The sequence below is a fragment of the Neophocaena asiaeorientalis genome, unplaced genomic scaffold (assembly GCF_003031525.2).
Source record: "Neophocaena asiaeorientalis asiaeorientalis breed wild unplaced genomic scaffold, Neophocaena_asiaeorientalis_V1.1 scaffold388, whole genome shotgun sequence".
NCBI lineage: Eukaryota > Metazoa > Chordata > Mammalia > Artiodactyla > Phocoenidae > Neophocaena > Neophocaena asiaeorientalis.
The window spans coordinates 1,534,560-1,560,015 of record NW_020172738.1 but is presented as its reverse complement, the minus strand read 5'-3'; the positions used below and the strand labels follow the sequence as shown (position 1 = coordinate 1,560,015).

At 50.0% G+C, this 25,456-nt stretch overlaps 1 protein-coding gene across 6 annotated transcripts in view; it reads left to right on the top strand.

Annotated features, from left to right (window-relative positions):
- Positions 1–24,987, top strand: part of ARMC9 (armadillo repeat containing 9) — a 135,071-nt gene extending 110,084 nt beyond the window's left edge. For 2 of the 6 annotated variants that reach the window (XM_024740579.1, XM_024740578.1), the window contains exons 21-24: positions 8,528–8,643; positions 10,709–10,842; positions 16,917–17,046; positions 23,348–23,797. In XM_024740579.1, coding sequence (XP_024596347.1) covers positions 8,528–8,643; positions 10,709–10,842; positions 16,917–17,046; positions 23,348–23,684 — 717 coding nt within the window. In that variant the 3' untranslated portion in view covers positions 23,685–23,797. Of the gene's footprint in view, positions 1–8,527; positions 8,644–10,708; positions 10,843–16,916; positions 17,047–17,350; positions 17,461–23,347 lie in introns of those variants that run through there. The other 4 variants (XM_024740577.1, XM_024740580.1, XM_024740581.1 and 1 more) reach the window with 4 other exon arrangements.
- The last annotated feature ends 469 nt before the right edge of the window (positions 24,988–25,456 follow it).

Here is a 25,456-nt window from a genome sequence, read left to right as displayed (position 1 = left end):
TGTGGCCTCTCCCGTTGTAGAGCACAGGCTCCGGACGCACAAGCCCAGCGGCCATGGCTCACGGGCCCAGCCGCTCCGCGGCATGTGGGATCCTCCCGGACCGGGGCACGAACCTGTGTCCCCTGCATCGGCAGGCGGACTCTCAACCACTGCGCCACCAGGGAAGCCCTGGACGTGCATTTTTAAAAGCAAGATTCTCATCCTTCATGGGCAGGTGGTGAGGAAGACAGAAGGCAAGTTGGTGGGGCTTCTCTGGAGGATGGTGGCGAAGCTGTCGAGAACTCAGCCCTGAGATGCTGGGACTTCCCCACAGACACCACTGCACAAGCACGCGAGGGTCAGCAAGGATGTTCAGACAGAAACCCCAGTACAGCCCCTCCGCTAAGTAGCTTTTAGCACCTCTGCACAGTGAAATGCCGCGGGTGAGATCTTATGTTGATGTGGTGAAGATTTTTAACAGCAACAACGGAAACAAGACACCGAACATGCTGGAACTACCAGTTTAATCTTGCAGTTTGGTGAGGCACAAAGTGACAGAGCTTTCAAATCAACCAACAATCCAGCTTAATGGCATCCAGAAATAGTGTCACTTTACCATAGCCTGCAGTTCTAAATCTTCTTAATGCATAGGTACTGTTCTTTGACCAGAAGGAAATATTTAGAAAAGTTCTACACATGCTTGTTTATCTCATTGGTGTCAGTTAACTTGTCGGTGGCAATGTGAGTGGTAAGAATGAAGTACAGAAAGAATTCACTATAGGGACGTAAAGACCAAGGTTATTAGTTTCCTAGGGCCGCAGTAACAAATGACCATAAACTGGATGGCTTAAAACCACAGAAATGTATTCTCCCGCCATTCTGGAGGCCAGCAGTCCACATCAAGTTATCAGCACGGCCACACTCCCTCTGAAGGCTCTAGGGGAGAACCTTTCTTGGTCTTGCACCTTCTGGCGGCTCCAGACCCTCCTTGGCTTGTGGCGGTGGAACTCCAGACTCTGCCTCCTCTCCTCTTCTCTTTGTGTTCTCTTGTCTCTTATGACACTCTTCACTGGACTTAGGATAATCTAGGATGATCTCTTCATGTTAGGATCCCTAATGTAACTACATCTGCAAAGACTGTTTATCCAAATCAGGCCACGTTCACAGGTTCCCGGGGTTAGTACATGGACAGATCTGTTGGAGGCCACCATTCGACCCACTCACTAGACCAGGTCACCATAGGATCTCATGTGGAAACACTTTAAAGTTTTATTAGGAAACTTACTGTTGAGCAGTAATCGCTGAGGTTATAGGAACACTGCCCATTTTGCTGTCATTGTTCGTTAGACTCCTCAGCTGCCCTCAGCCACCCAGTCTTGATTTGAAATTGACAGCCGGCCAGCGCTGTGAGCTCACCTCACCTGCCCACCTTTGGCTCTGGTGGTTCACGCGGGGGTTGTGCACTCATACCTGCTAACTGCTTGTGTCAAACGAGGGAACCTGCCAGAGACAGAAGGCGTTGCATTTCACTAGGGAATGTGCACCCCAGAAGTCACAATTCACGCCTCCCTCCCATTCTGGTGTACTGGGTAGACTGTAGATTTTTCAAGATCAGTGGAAAGCTGTTGACTTTTAGAAACTTGTATTCAAAACTTTTTCATTGAACCTGTGCCATTTGCCTAACACACAACAGAATGCTGGCAAAGTTTCTCAAGCTGTTATCTTCCAGAAGTTTACAGAAGATGACACAGAGCAGATAAAAGTGTGCTGCTGTTGAGGGATGGGGGGTCAGGGGGTTGACAGGTATAGTCCTGTGATGTCAGAGCTGGCCATTGAAGGTGCGTTAAAATAGAGTCTAGGGGCTTCCCTGGTGGCACAGTGGTTGGGAGTCCACCTGCCGATGCAGGGGACACGGGTTCGTGCCCCAGTCCGGGAAGATCCCACATGCCGCGGAGCGGCTGGGCCCGTGAGCCATGGCCGCTGAGCCTGCGCGTCCGGAGCCCGTGCTCCACAACGGGAGAGGCCACAACAGTGAGAGGCCCACATACCACAAAAAAATAAAAAAATAAAAAAATAGAGTCTAGGTCCCAGCCCAGACCTCCTTACCATAATCCCAGGAGTGGTAATTGTACACACCAGTGATTTAAAAACTATAATACTAGTTAGGGCGTGAGCGGGGAGGTGCAGTGAGGGCAGCCTGCCAGGGTGTCGAGGGGATGGAAGGGAGCCCTTCCCAGGGTGCCTGGACCCATGGCTCCCCGCTTGCTGGGCATCGATGGCCACCCCGCGCCCTGCAAGGCCACACTCGCCGCCTGTCCTCACCCCCCCAAGTTCAAGCAGATAGCGCCTGTGCACTGCAGAGCCCGGGCCGTGAAGAAGCTGGCGACCACAGGGAACTCAGGGAAAGCTTGGGCAGAACAAGCCACTTTTCCTGGACTTGCCTGAGCGTGGTGGTGGCCACATCCCATGTATCCGTTCACTCATAGTTCTGGTAAAAACAGCGCCCTTTTGTGTTTCGTCTTCAGGCCGTGATCAGCAGCAGATCAAGACTGATGACTTGCCAACTTCTCCTTGCTTGGTTATTTCTAAATCTTTCAGAATCATCCATATTATGCCGAATAATCACTTAGTTCTTCCTAAAAAGAGTGCCCTGCTTTAAATATCTTCAGTACCCTGGGTAAAGGCGTGTAGATATTTATCATAGGATCTCAGTTGTTTTGTTTTTATTTTGAAGTTTCAACTTATTGTTCAGTTACCTTTAACAACAGTCATAGGCGTGCCTTAAGTTAGCTGGGCTCACGTCCTGGGCCAAGTCCTGTGCGGATTGCCTCACACATCTGATTCCATTTATTTCATCCTCCCAACAAAGGATGGGGTAAATTCTGCTCGTATCGCGTGTCATAGATGAGGCAGCTAAGGCTGAGAGCGTTGGGGAGCATTCTCAGGTGTTATCTGAGCCTGCTTGCTCTTTACCACTAAGCTCTGCTGCCTTCTGGGAGAGCCGTTGATTTTCCAGTGAATTCTGTTCCGTATTTGAAAGTTTAGAGTCTCCAACTGTGTGAAATATTCAGGATTACTCTGTGGTCCAATTTCTGAGCATAGACTCAGTTTGGAGGGGGAATGCCTGGTGTCAATGCTAATCACTCCCTTTCCACACTTCCTTTTCTGCCAAGTTGGTTTGGAGATCTCCTAAAGGGCTGGTTAAAGCAGGGGTCCTGGCCCAACCTCCGGACAGTCTGAGTGTGTGGACCTGGCCCCAGGAATCTGCCTCTTTATTACACCCCTCAGTGGTTCTAAAGCCAGCATCTGGGCCATGGAAACATTGCCACGTGGGCAGACCTCAAGGTTAACGGGGCCTCAGCAGGGGTAGTGAATGCATCTGGCCAGGGGGCAGGGCCAGCCCGCCGGAGACAGGGAAGAAGCTTGGGCGCCTGCAGCTGGCCCTGTTTTACTCGCAGTGAAAACCAAAACCGGAGAAGGAAGGGCCTCAGTTTCCAATTTTTCCTTTTTTTTTCCCAAATTTGTCTCCACTTTGGGGTTTTTTCCTAATCACTTTTCAACCAATTATTCCTGCTCTGCCTGACTCTGATGATTGAAAAGTCACTTGGAACTAACTAAAAAGTCCATATTCCTATGTGTGAAAACACAACCAAACAAGCAGGGGGAAGAATCCCCAGCCCCCAAAGATTCCAAATCCTTTTCTTTTTCAGTTTGTTTCTGGGATTCTTTTTTCTGATTGCAAAAGAAATACATGCTTATTACTGAAAAGTCAAAAGTAAGCACAGCATAAACAACCACCATAATAATTCTGTCCACCCAGAGATAACCACTGTTCCCTCTATTTTCCTTTCATTTATCTCTGTATCTCATCTTTCCTTTGTCAGTTGGTTTTGAGCTCATCTGCAAGTAGCAGGGAATCCAGCCTTATCAGACCCCAGGCTCGTCTCTTGCCTTCTTTCACCCAGCCTGTCAGAAGGGAAGATCCAGGTTTTGTGGGCCCTCCAGTTTACAGGGTTTTGCAGGCCTTCTTTAAAACAATGGAATACAAAGTTTAGGTATAAAAGTGAATACTTAGAATGAGACTAAGAAAAATAAATCACAGTCAAGTTCAAATTTTAAGAACTGACAGATTGATAACCAATAAGGACCTACTGTGTAGCACAGGGAACTATACTCAATATCTTGTAATAACCTGTAATGGAAAAGAATCTAAAAGAGAATAGACAGATGTGTAACTGAATCACTTTGCTGTACACCCGAAACTAACACAACATGGTAAATCAACTATAGTTCAATTTTTTTTTTTTAAAAAAGTAGGTAAAGGGAAAAAAAGAAAGAACTGACAGGGATCTCAAACAGAAAAATAATGTTTTATTAACTAGCTGCTTGCCACGTGCTTCATGGTTTTCTTTCCGTATATTTTTTGTTTTATACTCTTTGATTGCCTCTACATATGTTGCAACGAGTTTGTAATATTTTCTACAGAGAAAGAAAAGAAAATTAGTCCTTCCTGTAATGTATTTGATCAGCTTTGTTTCTATCTTTTTGTTTTTTTGTTTTTTTTGGGGCACGAACCCACGTCCCCTGCATCGGCAGGCAGACTCTCAACCACTGCGCCACCAGGGAAGCCCCAGCTTTGTTTCTTATTACTGATAGATTTGAAATTTTTCTTTTGGCTTCACATTTAGTTTTATGGTAATGCTGTGTAAATTTTTAGGATTGTTGTTAAATTTGAGAAAACCATCCTCAAACTTCTTTCATAAAGAAACTGGAAGATTTGGGGGCATTTCAAATTTTCCTGTGCACTGACTCTTCATAAATTCTCTGATGGTGTGTGGAATTCTAGAAGCCACTTCCACACCAGGACAGCTAGCGATGTTTGGCTATGCACAGAAGTGACTGGGAATCATATTTCCCACTAAACTCAAATTAAAGGTCATCCCGGTTCACCGTCCTTTTGGCTAAGTTCTAAATTGCCTTTGGCCATTCCAACACCATGAGGGGGAGTATGGCAAGGGAAGTGAGAGTAGAAAGAAACAGCAGCTTTAAGTGACTGCAACTGAAACATGCTACTTCTGCAAATTTTACAAAAACCATATGAGCACATTGCCAGGGCTCTTTCCGGGGCTGTGAAGCTTTGGTTTCATTAGCTCCATGGGCGCTCTGCCTGGTGCATTGGCCCTTCATTCACATGCTTGTTGCCTCTTGGTCATAAGACGATGGATGCAGCTCCTGGCACAAAACATGATAAAGTCAGGAGGAAGTCAAGCGTGCAGGCCAGCCAAATCCACCCCCTCTACAGTGCTTTTCCCAAAGCTACTTCTGGTGTCCCCCACTTTCTTCTTTTTTTTTTTTTTTTTTTTAATTGGAGTATAATTGCTTTACAATGGTGTGTTAGTTTCTGCTTTATAACAAAGTGAATCAGCTATACATATACGTATATCACCATATCTCCTCCCTCTTGCGTCTCCCTCCCAACCTCCCCCCCGCCCCCACTTACTTCTTACTGGTCAGAACTGGGCCACGTGGCCCCTAACTGCAAGGGAGTCTGGAAAGGTGTTTTTAAGTAGACGCATTTCTGGGCCCACAAAATCAGAGGGCTGTTGGTCAAGAAAGAGGGAATGAGTATTAGGTGGCCAGCTAGCAGTGTCTCCTTCAGCTTCCAGGTTGTTTTCCATGTGTATAGATGGACATATTGTGTGCCTGTATTTTCTTAAAAAATTCATACTGCTCTATAGCATGTCATAATTGCTTTAAGTGATTCACCAATACTCAAAAACTAGCAAATGGGAAATTTTTTACCTAAATTGACATGTTGACCATCTTTTACTACAGAATAAAGTACGTTCAGCTAAATCACACGCTGCATTTTTTTCTAATTGTGGTTAAACACGCTGTATTTTTTTAGTATCAGAACCTTTTTTCAAACAGCATCTCCATCCGTAACACAGATGGAAGCTGAGTTCCTTTGGTGAGTAGGGTGGTTGTCAGGAACCCTTTCTCTTCTCTCCCAACAACCCCTGAAGCATTTCTGTGGAAATAGCACATTGTTGGTAGACACACTTTAAGACCTTTCCAGCCCAAAAAGGCTCCTTTGCAAACTGAGGTGCCCAGAGAGTGCCCTGGAGCCCTTGTGGGCCCCTCCGTGGCTCCCCACATGCACAGTGGCTTGTGAGGTGAACAGGAAACCAGCCCTCTGGAAAGAGCTGCTCTGAGACACCGAGCGCCTAACGCAGTCGTTCTGGGCCCTCACGCCAACCCTGTTCACCAGAGACCTTTCCTCAGGCCTTCTGACGACACACCGTGTGGTTCTGCCCACAGGCCTGACCCAGTTTCCTCATCCACTGGAGAGGACAAATACCACCCGCCTTAGATTGTTTCTTAGGCCTGTGAAGTTTTAGGGAGATGCTGTGGCTGACGGGGTTTTCCAAAGGCGGAAACACTCTCAAATATGTGCTGTGTTCTCTCTCCTCTAGGAAGGAGTTGGGAGGGGTGAGCTGGGAGGGACAATGGAACAGGGAGGAGGCAGGGGGCATGGGGGGCTGGCAGCCCACACACTCGCTGTCTCCCTCTCCAGCGCCTAAGACTGAGCCTTCCTATCCTAGCCCTCTGTGGAAGGACGCGGGTGTCTGACTGGCATAATGGAGGGGGAAAAGAGAAGCCCCGGGTGGTCCTAAGGTACTGTTGAATATTGGCCTGAAGGAACCTGCTCTGGTGATGGGGGCGGACCTGTGAATTTGACCCTAGGTACTAGACGGGGACAGCGGGACAGAAGGGAAGTCGGAGGAGAAGCAGACAGCAGTGTTGAGTGACGGCAGTTAAAATAGGCTTCTTCTGCAAATTTCACAAGAGATATTAAGAGAGATGAAGCTGCATATTAGTTCTTATTTGGGAAGCTTAATTACGTTCCATTTCCTCCAAGAGGGTAGGGGCCTCCCCAGCCCTCTCACCTGCCTTTCTCCCCTTCACACCCCCTTCCCTCTCCCCTCACCCGCTGACCAACCCCTCCAGCTGGTAGCTGTCCCCCACAGCACAGGTGAGGCCTAGTGATGCTCTCCCAGAGGCAGTGGGCCTTTTTTTTTTCTTCTTCCTACCTCAAATACTAGATAAACCCAAATAACTTTTAAGTAAAATCAGGAAATCAAAGACGTAATTCCAATTAAAAATTTTTCTTTAACTTCTTATTTGGAAATAATTCCAGATTCACGGGAAGTTGAAAAAGTAGTACAGAGAGGTCCCGTGCACCCTGCACCTGGCGTCCTCAGTGGTGGCTGTAGCATGTATTGGGCCAGGAGACTGATGTTGGTACAGTCCGCAGACTTCATTCACATTTCACCAATTTTACAGTGATTTCTTTTTTAAACAGTTTTTCTTAATTATTAACATAATATAACCATATCACAGAAAACTCGGAAAATAGAGAGGAAAAAAATTATTCTTGGTTCACTGTCCTATGTAGCCACTATAATCATTGTAGCGTTCATTTCCTTCGTCTTTTTGTGCACTTAGCGTAATGAAAAGCATCATTTATGTACAATATTATAACCTGACCTAACAATGTTTTAAATAAACATCTTTCTTCATAACCTAGTCTTTATCATTGTACATGGCCATGTAATATTTCCCATGAATATGCCATATTTTACTTAATTATTCCCCTATTACTAGACAGTTAGATTGTTCCAGTTTTACTGTGTAATGATTTTGTAACGTACAGCTTTATTTAACATCTTCCACATTTTGGATTCTCTCTCTAGGGTTTAACACCCAAGGATATGAACATTTTAATGACTCTTGATATAAAATGCCAAATTACTTTCCAAAAGAGCTGTCTCAAATTTCCACGCCACTGACATTTTAAACTATTGTCAGAAGTGGATGGGGTCATTTCTTTAATTGTCACTCACTTAATAATTGGAGAATGATACACTTTTTGTAAAGTTGTAGTTTCTAGTTACTTATAAAGTCGATCATCATTTTTTCTTCTCTTTACTGGTGATACTTTTTATTTTGTGACTTGGCTGTTGGAATTCTTTTCCCAGTCATCTACTTAGTGTTTTACTTACTGATTTGTAAGAACTCTTTATCTAATGAAAATCTTAAGCTTTCATCTATTATACGTGCTGTAAATATTTCTTCCCAGTTCATTGTTTACCTGTTAATTTGGTTTATCATTAAATTACTGTGTATGTGGAAATGTTGATTTTTTTATGAAACCAAATCTGTCTGTCTTTTTTCCCTTCTTACTTTCAAAAGTCAGTCCTCTCCAGGGATGTGATAAGTTACTATATCCAGTTGTTTTCTTCTCCTTTTTCCGTGGTTTGATTTTGTTTTTTTAACTTATACTGCTAAATGGTATAATATGAAAACCTAAGCAGATTTTCCCCGAAATTTTCTGTTTAGCTGAATGATCTGTGTCATGATCCTTCCTCACTTATTTGCAAATCCTCTTATTACTATAGATTATTAAATGTAGTGAGTTAGAATGTCTAGGTCAGCTCTCAACTAGATGATTTCTCCAGCTCTGTTTCCTCTTTGCTTCCACCAGATCATGACCAACACGGGGAAGGTGAGGCGAAAGGGGGCGGCCGGCGTGCAGTGGGGCGGCCCTGAGCCCCTGTGCCGGCCCATCACTCCCGGCGGCCACAGGACCGGGTACCCAGTGTAAGTCTGGGTACTAAAGGAGGCGGGGATTTACTTTCTTAAGCTTTGTTTTGATCAACTGCAGTGTAAGATGTACGTATTTTTAAAATTCAAAATAAAATTTCATATCAAAAAGCATTTATCTCTTTATTATTTATCTTTTGGGGATTTTTTGAAAGGAAAGAGGTTGAGTCTCCCTCTTCCCCCCATGTCCCTCGGGGTCTCCAAGCCACTTACAGCCTTTATCCAGGAGAAGGCTGGTGTTGGCCAATGTGATTCTGAAGGAGAGGACCAAAAGGACTAGTGGGTCTACCCAGAAAGGACTCCTGTTCTTTTCTGCAGCCTCCCACCGTAGCACCAGGCCCTTTGTTGGGATGGAGTGTCACAGTTTCAGATGCCGTCAGCTTATTTCTACATGACTCTATAAAGCACCGATATGCATTTTTGGCTGCCAAGCCTTATTCATTCTTCATAGCCTTGCTCCTACCCTGTTTATATAAACAAAACTAGTCTGGTTATCCAGAGCCTCTGGTCTCCCTGGGCACCTGAGGACCTGACCCCTGGTGGCTCTTGGGGAGCCCCAGGCCAGGCAGTCCAGCTTGGTCAGGGTGAAGCCTCTTCCGTGGTCTGGGTGGCCTCTTCTCCTGTCTGGAGAGAACGCTGGAGAGAAACAGGTGCAAATAAGGGGATTATAGAGAGCAGGGGAGAAACCTACATTTATTCATACAACAGTGGCCATAAGATATTTCAAATGAATATGACATATTTTACTTAGTTATCCCCTACAGCTGGGCGGTTTGCTTATTTCCAGGTTTGCTCTATAGTAATCTGTAATGAACAACTCGGCACCGGGGATACAGCAACAAACAAAACGTCACTGCTGTGACTCCTGTTTCCCTTAGGGACCAAATCTAATCAAATGCTGGCCAACCAGTTCCTTCTTAATTGACACCCCCCAACCTCAGCCCTCGAAGCCCCACGTTCCCCAGGACACTGTGTGCCCTCCAGCCTGCATCGTGAGTGCGCTAAATCTCTGTAACAAAGCAGCGCACATATATGCTTTTTTTTTTTTTTTTTTTTTTTTTTTTTTTTTTTTTTTTTTTTTTTTTTTTTTTTTTTTTTTTTTGCCTTTTGCTCTATATCCTGCCCTGCCTGTTCATGGTGCTTGCTACCTCTGCCGGGAAATGTTCCGTCTTCGCGCCCCTGACAAACCCCAGCTCAGAGTTCAAGACCGGCTGAGTCTGTCTGCCTGCCTCTCTCTTACGCACACGCACACACACACAGAGGCTTTTCTGCCCCGCACGGCAGTTAGGTGTCTGCTTGTCTTTGCTGCTGGAACTGGCATTCAAGAACAGCCGTTTCACAGGGCGCAACCCTAGACAGAGGGGGGACAAGCCTGCCATGCCGGAGCAGGTGTCTGCTATCTCCCCGTTGAAGGGGACTGAGTGCTGTGCTGCTGGGCGCACACTGCAGAACCTTCCTGGGGGTCTGCTGTGAAGGCTGACGGGAGATGCCACCCCACATCCTACTTACCCCCCTGTGATGTGCTTGCCCAGGCCCCCTGTCTCTCACAGGTGCCCACTGCATGTCTGCTGGGTGAACGAGTTTCCATCGACCCAGGTGCCAGCGGTAGGCACTGCACACACCATTGATAGTGTTCCAGAGAACAAGCTCTTCCCCAGTCCTGTTCCGGCCTAACTCTTGTTGTCACGGCTGACACATGTCACGTCTTTTCTGATGGAATTCATCCCTTTGCTAATCTGCTTCATCCTTGGAAGAAAGCCCAGAAGATTGATACTTTAAATTGTTTGGTTGAAATGTCATGCTCCCGTGTCACCCAAAGCCAAAAGATCCAATTGTGTGTTAGAAAAATAATAGCCATGTTTCACTGCAAATTTATAAGAGCTAACAAGAGTGAGGTAAGGGCACTTCCTCTTTCTTAAAGAGATTCAGTATCTGCTAATATCAGTTTAACAAAAGGCTTTCAGGTACTTCCACTTCCTGCATCTTTGTGATGCTACACAGTAGTCAGCAGTCAAATATCTCCCATCTGTGTTTATTGCTGTTCTTCTTTTCTTTCCTCCAGGCTGGAAGACCATCCCATCTCTCCCCAGATGGCCAAACATGCCAGAAACAGCTGCCTCTCGTCTCTGCCAAATGCCCACCGTCCAGTCTGCAAGGGGGTCATGCCTGGTCCTGAGCCTTGCACTTCCTCCTCATGTAAGCATACTGGCAGCATGTGGGGGGCAGCTCTGGGCCTGGGGGCAGCTCTGGGCCTGGGGGCAGCTCTGGGACTGGGGGCAGCTCTGGGCCTGGGGGCAGCACTGGGACTGGGGGCAGCTCTGGGCCTGGGGGCAGCTCTGGGCCTGGGGGCAGCTCTGGGACTGGGGGCAGCACTGGGACTGGGGGCAGCTCTGGGACTGGGGGCAACACTGGGCCTGGGGGCAGCTCTGGGACTGGTGATGCCTGGATTCTTATGAAGCAGCTGCAGTTACAGACCCGGAAAGGCCTTGGCCTCCCACCTGCTCCTGAGAAGCCCTCTGTTCTCAGCCACTGCTCCGTGTCGTAGAGGCCCACAGGCTTGTGACCACACAGCCAGACCTGACGGTGGGCTTTTCCTCTAGACCCCCTTCTCTCAGAGCACTGTGTCCAGTGCTCACATGTACAAGCTATCTGAGCAACATTTCTGACTGGGGAAGCTGTGTTTAATGTGAGATTTTTAAGTAGGAATCTCAAAATGATGTAGATCTTTGACCAAAACTTTGGTGCCCCAAACTCTGGTGCTGAGGTGGTCAGCCACATGTTAGAAGGCTAAATTGAGTCGGAAATGTTGGCTAGGAGCAAAAACTACTGTGGGATCCAAACACATTTTGAAGTATCCAGTTGAGTTCATCAGAGACTGATGGGGGATAAATGTAGTTTTTAGATGCCAGAAAAAATATATATGCTTGGAATTAGAAATGTACAAAGTTTTTTTTTTTAATTTTCAAGAGGAAATTAAAAAGATATGAACAGATCAGATAAGACTGTAATATCCATTCAAATAGAAAAACAACAGAGGAGCAGGTCAGATTCCAGTACGAGAAACATCTGCGAGCTTTTATAATCTGCTCACAGTTGGATTCAAATGCTTCTCATCCCCAATTCAGAGCAATAGACCTGTCACGGCGCCAGAAGAAAGCCAGGTTATTTGGTTACCCCAGGAGAGGATCTCTTGGCTATAAGCAGTGTTAGAGGTTTTGCCAGCTTTGATCATCTGTTATTTTACATGGGTTTTGTTAGAGCTGCAGACATTAATATGCCTTCTCTAAAAGACGACTAGCTCCATAATTTACCCAGAGGTCTCTGCTGCCAGGGTGGAGGTTTTAGGTTGTCTAACAGTTTTTGCCAGTTTGACGTAATGCCACTGAGTTTAAAATGAGTTCAAGTTCTACAGGCCTGGACTTCCAAACAGTTGCATTTAGGCTAAACTTACTTAGCAGTAACATCCTTGTTTGACCCAAATGACCACCAGGGTGACCCTCTGTCTTGCACGGATTATGAGTGTGGTCCTATCTTTTGGAACGATTTCTCATGGTATTATTACCCGTGGGGTGAACGCACTTGAGGCTGTCAGGGACAGAGGTGGCTGAGGGTCAGCGGGTGATGTAGACATTCTTGTTAGTTTCAAGCACAACTGCCTTTGGCCCTGGCAGGGTCTGGTTCCTTGCAGGAAAACAATGGGCACCCATCCCTGGGATCGTCAGCCGTTAACAGTGCCTCTCCCTGCAGAGGCAGCAGCTGCTCACCAGCCCCTCCGGACAGGCCCAGTCACGCTGTCGGGTGCACCCGTGAGCCTGCTGTGAACACTGAGGCCGTATTTTTCGGGTCCCATCTTCCACCTGCTCCTGTTCGCTCAGGTCTGGCTGGGAGCCCATCTACTGCCCTCCTGCCTCGGTGGACTCCACTACACTGACCCCCAGTCCGCCCTCACTCCCCCTGCAGACACCAGGCATATTAGTCTCTCCCCACACCCCCAGGCCGTGTCTCCACCTCAGGCCAGCACCCGTAGTTCTCCTTTACAATCCTTTTCCTTGACAAAAGTTCTCCCCTTGGAGAAGCCAAGCGTCCGGGTCATCGGCATCCCGGGGTCATTTAATGAGCGTGGATTCCGTCTCCGGTGTAGATTCTGTGCTTCCTTCCTTTTGCCCAGCTGCAGCCACCCTGGCCCTCGCCTCATCCGTGGACCAGTGCCAGCTCCCCACCCTGTCTCGCCACCACCATCTCTTCCTCTTCTCAGCCTCCACGTGAGGTTGCGTGCAAACAGGCTTCAGCCAGTGTGCTTGGAATGCTGCCTTGAGACTGGTTCTGAGGCTGCATCTGGGACTGAGTGCCACGGTTGAGGGAAGGAGGGGACAGCGGTGGGCAGAGGGCCGTCCTGACCCTCACCGGCTCCGGTTTCACTCCTTCCCCGACAAGAGCTGATCTGACTTCCTCTTGACCCTACTGTCCTTCCGGTCCTACCCCCCCAGCCCTTTCTTGCCCGTCTCGTCTCCTGCTCACCTTGTCCCCCCGCATCCCATGCTGGCCTCGCCTGGCCACTTCCCACAGCTCCCCTCACACATGACTTGCTACTGAGTCTGGCTACCCTCATGCTGGGAATTAACACCTCTAGACCCATGGGAACCCAGCACCGCGGCCCACACGTCGGGTTTGTTCAGGACACCCCATCACACCTGTGCATTCAGTCAACACTGAAGGCAGGACTCGTGATGAGGAACCTGCGGGATCCTCAAACGGCTTGATCAGTTGAATGCAGGCCCAGAAAGTACATTATTTTTAAGCAAAGGACTCAGCCCCACGGAGCCGAAAGGAAATAGTTCCCAAGAAAAAGAAGCCAAGAATGTGACTTAGAGTGTTGCAAGATACTGGCCCGAGGCAAGTTATTCTCATTTCCCCATCAACCAAAACGGGGGTATCAAAATCACATGCCTTGTCAGTGGACCGTGGAGGGACAATGCCAGCCCTGTCTGAAATGGATTAACAGGTAGGAAAGCAGTGGTTGTCCCAGGAAGCCTCAGGTGCACGCACGCACTGCCCTTCTCCTCCCAGATCCCAGCTCTTTCAGTGGAGCTGGTTTTCTTGCGGGGGGTGTGCCGCAGCGGGTGCTCTGAAACACTGCAGAGGGAATAGGCAGGGACGGAGGGGGGACGGAGGGGTGGCTACTGCTTGGTGACTGAACCGAGAAGACCTCGGAGGGTCTCCGGAGACCCCAGCTTGGCGCCTCCTCCCTCCTGCCAGAGGGCTGTGCCAGCTGTCTCCCACCACCAGCGGCCGGGGAAAGGTCCTGATCCTGGAGGGCTGCCTACCCCTGGGCACCATCTTGTAACACCATTAACCCTCATGGGATTTTCTGTGTGTAGCTCAGCGCTCATGTGTGGTTCCACTCAACTATGATTTCATACACCCGAATCTGGTCCCCTGGACTTTATTAAACAGTTAAGTCTCCTCCATAGGAACGCGTTCCGTTCTGAGATCACGTTCGTAAGTCCAATTTGTTCGTAAATCCAACGAAGCTAGCCTAGGTGCCCAACTAACTAATATAACTAATTATAACTAATATAATCAGCTACATTGTACTGTAATAGGTTTATAATACTTTTTGCACAAATAATACATACAAAACAAACACACAAAATAAAGAAAACATCTTTGATCTTACAGTACGGTATCTTGAAAAGTGCAGCAGTACAGCACAACAGCTGGCACACGGGCTGGCATCGAGTGAACAGGCAAGAAGAGTTACTGACTGGAGGGGGGAGAGGAGGTGGGAGATGGTAGAGCTGAAGGGTCGTCAGCAATAGGAGACGGAGGGCCAGCTGCAATGTCACTCACACCTGACGTGGATGGCACAGGTTCTGGTTCCTTGCTGGATTCAGTTCTGTCTACCCTCTTGAAAAAACGATCCAGTGACGTCTGGGTGGTAGCTCTTTTTTCTCATCATAGATGACCCGGTAGCACCGGATTGCATTCCGAATGGCTGCTGCAACCATTTGTAGGGGATGCACACACATGGCAATGTACGCCAGAGGCGTGAACTAACTCACGTGACTGGACGTGCAAATCCACGTTCACATCTTTGAAAGCTCACAACTTGAAGGTTTGTATGTAGGGGACTTACTGTAAGTCCACTGAGCAGAGAGCACAGACAAGCAGGCCAGCTGTCCATTGAAGAGCAGATCAGAGAAGGCTGAAATCCTAGTTCCAGTTCCAGTCCCAGTTCTGGGTGGAGACTGTCCAATGTGGACTGTAAATAAAGCCACCCATTGGGTTCCATACCGGAAACAGAGTCCTTGTTTGGGTCAAAAGAGAGTTATCTGGAAGTCAAAGCTGTGCCCCCTTGCTATGGATTTGAGGAAACCTGCAGGGGAGATTTTTTTTTTAATTGAAGTATAGTTGATATACAATGTTGCATTAATTTCTGCTCTACAGCAAAGTGATTTAGTTACACGTATATATATACATTCTTTTTTATATTCTTTTCCATTATGGTTTATCACAGGATATTGAATATCGTTCCCTGTGCTCTACAGTAGGACCTTGTTTACCCATTCTCTATATACTAGTTTGTTTACCCATTCTCTATATACTAGTTTGTTTACCCATTCTATATATACTAGTTTGCACCTGCTGATCCCAAACTCCCACTCCATCCCATCCCCACCCCCCGCCCCCTTGGCAACCACAAATCTGTCCTCTATGTCTGGGAGTCTGTTTCTGTTTCATAGATAAGTTCATTTGTGTCATATTTTAGATTCCACGTATAAGTGAGTATGTGTTTTTGTACCATATATGGTACAAATACCATATATGGTATTTGTCTTTCTCTTTCTGACTTACTTCACCTAGTATGATAATCTCTAGGTCCATCCATGTTGCTACAAATGGCATTATCTCATTCTTTTTTAAGGCTGAGTTGTATTCCATGGTATATATGTACCACGTCTTCTTCATCCATTCATCTGTCAGTGGACATTTAGTGTCTTGGCTATTGTAAATAATGCTGCTATGAACATAGGGGCGCGTGTATCTTTTTGAATTATAGTTTTGTCTGGATGTATGCCCAGGAGTGGAATTGCTAGATCATATGGCAACTCTATTTGTAGTTTTTTTGAGGAAACTCCATTCGTTTTCCATAGTGGCTGCACCAACTTACATTCCCACCAACAGTGTAGGAGGGTTGCCTTTTCTCCACACCCTCTCCAGCATTTGTTAGAGACTTTTTAATGACGGCCATTCTGACCGGTGTGAAGTGGTACCTCATTGTAGTTTTAATTTGCATTTGTCTAATAATTAGCGATGTTTAGCATCTTTTCATGTGCCTGTTGGCCATCTGTACGTCTTCTTTGGAGACATGTCTGTTTATGTAGGGAAGACTCTTTATATTTAAGATAAAGCAGAGGCCACATTGCAAAGGTGCTAGAGAGACTTTTTTTTTTTTTTTTTTTAAATGAAAGAGCTGAAAAGAGCTTGGATTAAGGAAGCAGTGAATCCAGACTGTCACAGTGTTGCTCTGATGGTGACACGGACCCCTTTGGCTGTAGAACAAGAAGAGGAGAAGCAGGGCTGGAGAAAGAGGGGTCCACGTCATTTGAAATACAGAACAGGCCCATCCCCAGACCCTTGGGAGGCATCTGCGGCAGCGTCATCTGGGACTTCTCCCATCACTCCCCGTGATCTTGGGGTGACCTAGGTGGCCTTGTCCTTGCTAGGTGGTATTATGGAGGTTCCTGCCCCTGGGGGAAGACAGGGATTCGGGCCTGAAGGATCCTGGAGCAGCACAGGGCGAAGAGAGCCGCACCTCTGGGGTTGCCAGATTTGGCAAATAAAAATACAGGACACCCAGGTGAACTTGAATTTCAAATAAACACGAAGAGTTTTTCAGGGTGCCTCTGGGCCGCTGTGCATCAGCGCCAAGCAGGGGCCCAGGAGACAATTCTGGCTTTTGTTGGCTTTTCCCTGAGAGGCAGTGGGAGTGTGAGAGGCGACAGGGCCGCTGGTCTGTCCTTCTCTGCGCTTCGTGTGCTCCAGCCAGAGCATGCCTGTTGCACCCTCAGGTTATAAGTACATCAAGTGGCCATCTGGAAAGGCCCCGAGCTGCACGAGTAAACAAGTCCCCATCCACAGGCGCCGGGGAGCCGTGAGGGACTGGCCCGGGGGGTGTGCTTTTCTCGACTTCAGGGCGCAGCCCAGCAGAGAGCATCCTCAAAGAGCTTCCAGAGCAGAAGTCAACTGAGCTCTCTCCTCTTCCCCAGCCGCCATCGATGCCAAGTCGGGAGAGTGGTTGCCAGCAGGACGTCAGGGAGAGCCTCACCTGCCCCCAGCGGGGGGCCCGAGCCAGCCTAGGGAGGTGCCCTGTGCCCTGGACAGTGGCGAGACCACCAGGTAGGGATGGGGAGGTATTCTGGGGAGGCTCCTCTGAGGCCCAGCGTCTGACGATGGAAGCAAAGGAGCGTTTCGCTGGGCCCTGAAGTGCGGTTCTGAGATCCTCGGGGGACTCTGGTCACCGCGCCTGATAACCTCAGAGCCCAAGGGGAGGGACCCGCCTCAGGACAGTTACCAATTGTCAGACCGGAAGGACAGAAAAACTTACCAACATGCCCAAGAGACGAGTTTTAGGAACTGATAGGTAAACATGTTTGGGAGGGTTTGTGATTAGAAGTAATTTGAGGTCGGTGTCCTATCTTAGCAGCTGGCTTTGGAGGGGAGAAAGATGAACGAGATCAGTAAAATGGCTGGGCTCCGATGTCAGCTTCCTGAAACCGAAACTGGGCCTCCAAGAAGAAAATAAAAGTTCTTTTCTCTCCCTCTTTCCCAACGAGCACAAACTGCTGCTTGACGGGTTACTAGGGATCCTTTAGAACCTAGAAAGCACTGTTTTTCTCAATCTCTCACAGGCCCCCTCTTTCGGCTCGGAGGAAGCCTGCTCAGGGGGAGGGGCCCGGCTCTGGACTCAGACCCAGCCTGTCTCCCAACCGCCGCCCACCACTTCCTCCTGGTCACAGAACGCCCTGCCGGCTGAGCATGTCACCATAGACAAGCCAACCTCCAGCACTAAAACGCTGGGCTAGAGTCATGGTGAACACGACTACGCCCTGCAGTCTCGGAAGTAGAGGGATCTTGCCACAGTGACTGTCCAGGCCTCCCGCGCCCCACCTTCCCGTAGAACAGGGAAGGACTTCCCTTGCTGTGTCCGCAGGGTCACCCTAACCTCAGTTGTGGTCACGCTCCGGCGGCGGCAGCGGCGCCTCGGGGAGCTGGGTGAGGCAGTGGGAGGGCCAGCATTCCAGGCTCCAGAGAGGCCTGAAGCCACCTACCGCCTGCAGGAGTGGCCAGGGAGTCAGAGATGACCTGCAGAAGCCCTAGCAGAGCCGGCACCCACCGAGGCAGGCAGCGAGCCTGCACCTTTCTTTCCTGCTGTGTGGGGATGAGCCAGAAGGACTCTGGAACCCGCACAGGGGAGGGGGGCAGTCCTGGATGTCTCTACCGGGCCGAGGGCGTAAAAGATGGTGAGCCCGAGGCTCACTGTGTGGTCCCGTGCTCCATGACTGTCTCCCGCTCTCCTCAAAGACAGAGGCCGTGAGCAGGGTGTTTGTCCCTGTGTTCCCACACCTGGCCCAGGGCAGGAGCTCAAAATAGGCGATGGATGGATCCTCAGGAGAAAGGAAGAGAGAGTGGCTCTCTGTCTGGCTTGACAACTCCCCCTCTCTCTGTCTGTAGGGGCGAGGGCAGCCCCTGGCCCTGGAGGAAGATGAGTTGGCTGGGTGGGCCCTCATTTGCGGCAGAAGGAAGGCCCTGGAGCTCTGGGCGTGGGCCATTGGTAGACGGAATGATAGCCCTAGCCCTCGTTGCTTAACCCCAACTTTGAGGTGGTGTAAAGATGATTGCAGCCTCGTGGCTTCCAGCAGCTGGCCTTGCTGGGCAGTTGCCTTCCTAGAAAAGCCAGGAGTAAAAATGTTCGGACCCCACCATCCCACACCTCCCCACAGCCAAGTTCTCCTTTTCTTTTTTCTATCCGCTTAGCTTTGAGTAGCTGTTAACCAGGCTATGAAAATGCATTTTTTTAAAAAAAAGCATTTATCCCAAGAAGAGCCAATGCCCTCTCCCGGGAAATCTGTCGGTCTAGACCTGGAGGGCTGACCTGCACCTTGGAACGTGCAGCATTGCTTTGCAGCCGTCACCTCCGGGAAGGTGAGGGGCCTTGCTGCCCAGATTGTCCCGTGGCCTCGCCGACCCGTCGGCCGCCAGCCATCTTCGGATTATGACTCAGCAGCGTTCCGAACACAAGTAGAGATTAAATGTCTCCAGAAGCCTTTTATTGCTACTCCTTTCCAACACAATGTTCCCATTGATAAGGGAGATAAAATAAGCCGGCCAGTCTTCTTTAATAAGTAATCGCCTGCCTTGCAGGCCACCTCCCAATTCACCAATATATTGAAGTTTACCTCTTACTAGGACCCAGCACCATGTGTTCCCGCAGCAGATTACGTTTTTCTAAATCGTAGGCGACTGCCATCCATGTGCTTTTTCTGCTCTGCCCTCATCCGGCCCCATCTCCTGCCAGACCGTCGCCCGTTCCTGGCTCCGGCTCCTAGCTGCCCAGACTGCTGATCTCAACATTCTGGGGCGTTAGGGGGCTAGGGGCCACTCAGAGGCCAAGCTGACCCTTACCGACAGACGCCCATCCCCGCCTCCTACAGAGTCCTTTCCAGGGGGTCCTGATGCCATCATCCCTGCAGAGTTCAGTGACAGTGGCCAGTGCCCTCAGTCCACACCGCCGCTTCCTGCAGCCCCCCAGGTGGTTTGGGGAACCTCATGGGATGGGGGGCACCTGCCAAGCGAAGGGCGGCCCCCTGGTGTCTGCCAAAGGCCATTTTCTCCAATGCCAACGGGAGGAGCCAGCCGAGGGAGCCTCTGTCTGAGGGTGCCCTTTCCGCAGCAGCAACGCAACAAAGGTCACGTCCCACAGCAGAGAGGAGGCTGCCTTTTAAGGTGTATTAGTTAGGATTCTCCAGAGAAAGAGAACCAACAGGAAGTGTGTCTATACAGAGATTTCTTTTAAGGAATCGGCTCCCATAGTAGCAGAGGCCTGACAAATCCAAAATCCAAAAGTGATCAGATGAGACCCACCCACATTCTGGAGGGCAGTCTGCTTTACCCAAAGGCCACCTATGAGGAGTTCCCTGGCGGTCCAGTGGTTAGGACTCCGCATTCTCACTGCCAAGGGCTCGGGTTCAATCCGTGGTCGGGAAACTAAGATCCCACAAGCCGCACAGCACGGCCAAAAAAAAAAAAGTCCACCTATTGAAATGTTCATCTCATCCAAAAAACACTTGCACAGAAATATCCAGACAATATTTGATCAAATACCTGGGTGCCATGGCCCAGCAATGTTGACCCATAAAATTAACCTGCACGTAAGGGTATTCATACGCATTGCCAAATCGCTCTCCAAAAAGGATGGGACCCTTTCCTGGTTGCCCTGGGTTGGGAGGTTAGAGATTCCCAGCCCTGCTGCCCAGACTTTTTTCTCCCTTCACTTCTTGCCAACTCACCTTGGCTGCCTCTGACCCTGCAACTTGACCTTGCTGCCCACTGGCTCTAAGGCCCCATGGGGTGAAGCGGGCCAGCTGTCCTGGGCCTGCACGTCTAGCTCCTCCAAATCTGGCCACCCTGTTCCATGACCGTGTGATGGGACATCCCCAGGTAACCCAGGGCTGACCCTGTGCCGTTACCATTGCCGGGAATAGCCCCAGTGCTCACCTGAGTAGTTTTTACTAGTGTCTCTCAAGTATTCCTTCTTAAAGTATAATGGGGCTACATTTAAAGATGGTCAAGATTTTTATGTTCTGTATATTTTACTGCAATAACAATGATAAAAAATATGAAAATTAGGGAGTTCCCTGGTGCCCTGGTCTGGGATTCCGGGCTTTCACTGCCATGACCCGGGTTCAATCCCTGGTCAGGGAACTGAGATCCCACAAGCCACAGGCCAAAAAAAAAAAAAAAAAAAAAAAAATCTATATATCAAAATTAGAACAGCAAAATAGGAGAAAACGTCTGACCTAAATAATATGAAAGGAAAACCACCTCATTAGCCCATGTAAAGAAGCTTCTTTGTATGTGGAAGAAGTGTCAGCGATGCATGCCTGCTTTCGCACAATTGCAGCCAGACTTACAGGCTACAATGTATTGCTCTGTTTTCAGCCTTATTCCATTCTCTCTCATATGCCTGAGTAGCCCCCATCTCCATTATTTTTAATGGTTGTGTGCTCTTTCATCTGATCTACACACCGGGATTTATGACGCCTTTGCCCTAACGTTTTGCTTTTCTTTCATTCACTGGTAATGCATGTGGTGCTCAGAAACCGTGCTGGACACTGGGGCTCAAAGGTCAACTAGACCAAATTGCTGCTCTTAGGGAGTTCGCCTGGAGGGACAATATTATGAGTGACATAAAAATAAATGTTGCTTTTTGAAGAAAAAAAATTTTTTAAAGAGTAATAGGGCTAAATCTCCTCTATCCTTTTCAACCTGGTATGAAAGATTTCTTGTCTAAAGTGTATGGGCAGTTTTTATGCCAGCCTCTTTTTTTTTGCTTTATCAGAATATAGTTGATTTACAATGTTGTATTAGTTCCTGCTGTACAGCAAAGTGAATCAGTTATACGTATACATATATCCACTCCTTTTTAGATTCTTTTCCCATAGAGGCCATTACAGAGTATTGAGTAGAGTCCCCTGTGCTCTACAGTAGGTCCTTATTAGTTATCTATTTTATATATAGTAGTGTATGCCGGTCTTTTTCTAAATTTGAATTTGGAGACTTTTCAGATATTTAAGTTTTATTTTTCTGATTATTAAAGTAATAGATGCTCAATAAAAAAAAAAAAAAGGAGGCATATAGAAATGAATCCAAAAATTATGTAGTTTCCTCCCGAGTCTCACTCCCCAGAGCCGTAACCCCCATTTAGGGGGCACTTTACCACAACTAGGCCCGGAGCACAGCCACCCTACCTTCAGAGCTGTCCTATAGAAAACATTTTACAGGTGAGGAAACTGAGGCTCCCAAAACGTCAGCAGACCTGCTCACTCTCGTCACCAGCTAGAGAGCAGCACAGCGGGACTGAGAGTCCAGGCCCTTCCAGTGAGCGCACCCTCTGGGCCCCCCACCCTCCTTCCCGGCCACTGGATCCCGCACTTCCCACAGACCTCAGTTTCAACCCCCAGCACACACCACACACGCACACACACTCCCCACTGCCCACTGGGAAGCCCTGCAGCCGGTCAGCATCTCCCTGTCCCAGGGGATGCAGTGGGGGGACCCCCTCACTCGCCAAGCTCACAGTACCTGCCGTGCGCCCACTGTGTGCAGCCCGCAGATGGAGACACCCACTTATTGAAGGGCAGCTGGACTATAGGAGTACCTGCTGCCTGCCGGGAGCGGAGCTGGCGCTGACATCAGCTCATTCAATGGTGACAACAACCCTGGGTGACAACCCGGGACTCCGGTCTTCAGAGTTATTGTCCGGAAAATGGGCGCATAGATAGCAAAGGCCCCAGAAGTCGAGGTGGGAAGAAGAATTGAGCATGTATATAGCTCAATGACAGCCAGAGAGCAAAGGGCTGGGCCGGGAAGTCACATCACCAACCCCAGCTGCGGTGGCTGCAGGTGCCGGAGGAAAGCTGGCTCCTGTCTCTGTGAAGCTGGTCCATTGGGATGGGGTCCTGAGGGCGTCTGGAGGATGGCTGGCTATAAGATCCCACTGGGTTCAGAGCTTAGCCTCACTAACTGCTTGTTATGTGTGTGACCTTGGGAAAGTTTATGAACCTAGAGCCTCAGTTTTAACATCTGAAAAATGGGGTAGTAATGCCTGCCTCACAGAATTGTTTGGGGGCTAAAAGTCACCTTCTCACTGAGGCCTTCTCGGGCTACCCCATCTAAAATCACTTTCCAATTGCTATGATAAATTAACACACATTTAGTTACCTGAACAAACACAAATTTATTATCTTACAATTCCCTAGGTTAGAAGTCCTACACGGGTCTCAGTGGGCTGGAATCAAGGTGTCCAATGGACAAGTTACATTCCGGAGGTCTAGGGAAGAATCTCTTTTCTGTCTTTTCTGGCTTCTAGAGGCCTCATGCCCTCCTTGGCTCGTGGCCCCTTCCACCATCCTTCAAGCCAGCAGCAGCGTGGCATCTCTGTGCCTTTTTTCCGTGGCCATACCTGTTCCTCTGACTCTCTTCTTCTGCCTCTCTCCCACTCTTAAGGACCCTTGTGATTACCTTGGGCCCACGCCAGTAATCTAGGATAATCTCACACCTGCAGCCTTAATTCCCTTTGTCATGTAAGGTCCCAGGGAGTAGGACATGGACCTAACTGTGGGACCATTACTCTGCCAGCCACAGCTTTCCTCGCCATTCAATCTCACAATTTAATACTCTCCCAAGTTCCCTATTCCCTTCCTTGCTTCCTCTCCTCCTTAGCATTGATTCCTCTTTCATCGTCTCCCTCCTGCCCTAAAACGTGAGCTCCATGGGGCAGGGATTTATGGCTCTGGGTGCCCTGCTCTCCCTCACACCCGCCGCGTGCCCAGGACAGTGCCTGCCTGCCATCTGTTAGTGCTTGGAAAGGGGGGTCCTTCCTTCCTCCTGTGACTTCAGATTGCACATTTTGTTCCAGGGAGTTTACACCAGGCTTCGCCTACAAGCCCCGGGCCCCCTGCAGCCCGGAGATCCTGGACCTGAACCCACCCAAGGCCAAGGCATCGGCTCTGGCCCCTCATTTCTCCTCGTGTGGCCCACAGCAGGCCAGCCGCCCCGGCTCCACGGCGTCCGCCACGAGGAGCCTGCAAAGTAAGTCAGCCTGCAGGGAAGGGCGCTGGCCTTCCACATCTGACTGGTGCCCCTTCCGTGCCCACCGGACCAAGGCCCACTTCCCCTCCCCGCAGGACCAGGGCCCTAGCCGGTCGCTTCCTCTGCCCCAGGGACCGGTTCTTCACTCATCTTTCTGTTTATGAAATTGCCCTTGGCCTCAGCGGCTCATACACAGATGGGCGGAATGGCACCCTCCAGGCAGTGCCACTCGGAGACAAGATCCCCCTGCGTGGGGCTTGCAGGTCAACCCCGAAATCCGAACCGGCCTTCTGGTGGGAAGCAGCCAGCAGCAGCTCAGGGTGGCCTCGAAATCAGACAGAAGCAGGTGCTTCCTCGCAGGCTGGGCGGAGGGGTCGCCCGAGGGACCGAGGGGTGGGGGTGTCCAAGGGCCCCCCTCTGTCCCGGGGGCCCCCCTCCCGCCCTTTTACTAGCGGTAAAGACCGCTTCTCTGTCCCCAGCCCGTCAGCTAACTTTCTAAAGGGCTTTACTAAAAATAAGGGAAAACAAAAGAGAAACCGAACAAAAGAACGTCAAGCGGCACAGAATCTGTCACTCTCAGGATGTATGCAGGCCTGTGGCCAGCCCCTTCCCTTCCTGACGCGGCCCTGGGCGCTCTGGCCAGCCGGGAGCCGTTGGGCTGGGAGCGTGTAAATGGGCCGAGGCTGGGAAGCCCGCGGGGCCCTCCCCCTTCTTTCAGCGCCCCTCTGCTGGGAAACACACGCGGGGCCCCAGCCCGGCCTCCCCACCGCGGTGCTTCCGCACACAGGTCCGGAGGAAATGCCGGCGAGTACCGGGAGGGGGGGCGCGGCCAGGAGAGAGGCAGGCAGGCCGCCCATCCCTGCCCGGCCTCCGGGCTGCAGCAGGCCGGGCGCCCCTGCTCTCATAACCACGGTGGCAGCACCCGGCCGCGGACGGGCTGGCCGGCGCACGGGGTGGGGAGCAGCAGATACGCGTCCCTCGGCCTCAACAGACACAGGCGCGCGGCCGGCGGAGCTCACTGAGTCCCCGCACCGGGCAGCCTGCTTCCTGTAAGGAACGAGCGTGGCCGCCCGACTCAGGCCCTGGCCGCAGAGCAGGTGACCCGGGAGGGAAGGTTCTCCTGTTGAAAGGAGGGCTTGTGTGGGACAAAGGGGGCTCTGTGCTGAGACCGGCCTGGCGCTGGCAGCTTGCCTAGATTCTCTTCTCCAGGCGGCCACTCTTCCAGGAAGTGAGGCTGGATTCTTCCCCGGTGTCACCATCCCGTTGCCCAGTGACCAGCCAACTTCCTGCCCTCAGCCAGCCAGCAGCTGCAGGTGACAGATGTGAAGAGACAGTTGTCAGTGAGCCGCCAGGTGGCTTCAGGGGCTGAGGGGGACAGTCCTCCAGGCATCCAGGACCAGGCCCACCACAGCCCATGCCCCAGGGTCCTGCCACCGCCCTTCCTGCCCGCCCTCCCCCTGGCACCTAGCTGGGGGGAGCAGCACGGCCAAATCCATGAGCCCGTCCATCTCGTCCATCTCGGGCACTTCTGCGGAGGAGCCGGAGCCAGACAGCTCGGCCGGAGACAGGACCCTGGCCTCGGCGGAAACTGGCCCCCCTCACCCAGACCGAGTATGAGGAAACAGAAGGGACTGAGAGTAACAGAAACTCACTCTCAAGCCCGCTGTCTGAGCAGCAGACTTAGTATTTTCTTCCTCTTTTAAAATCTGGTAAGAATGTGGTGTGTTCCCCTCTCTGGCTGGGAATATGGCTAGTCCAAGGCAGCCCCGTGCTTCTGCGCGTGTGTTTTAAGGACTCAGAGCTCTCCCTCCATTAAGACCATAAGCACAAATAGTGCCCCAGGCAGTGTGACTGTCCCCCGCTGGCTGGTGGAGGCCTGTACTCACCGAGGGTGCCCTCAGGGCCCACGTCTGAAGACAGAGGAAGAAACTTCACT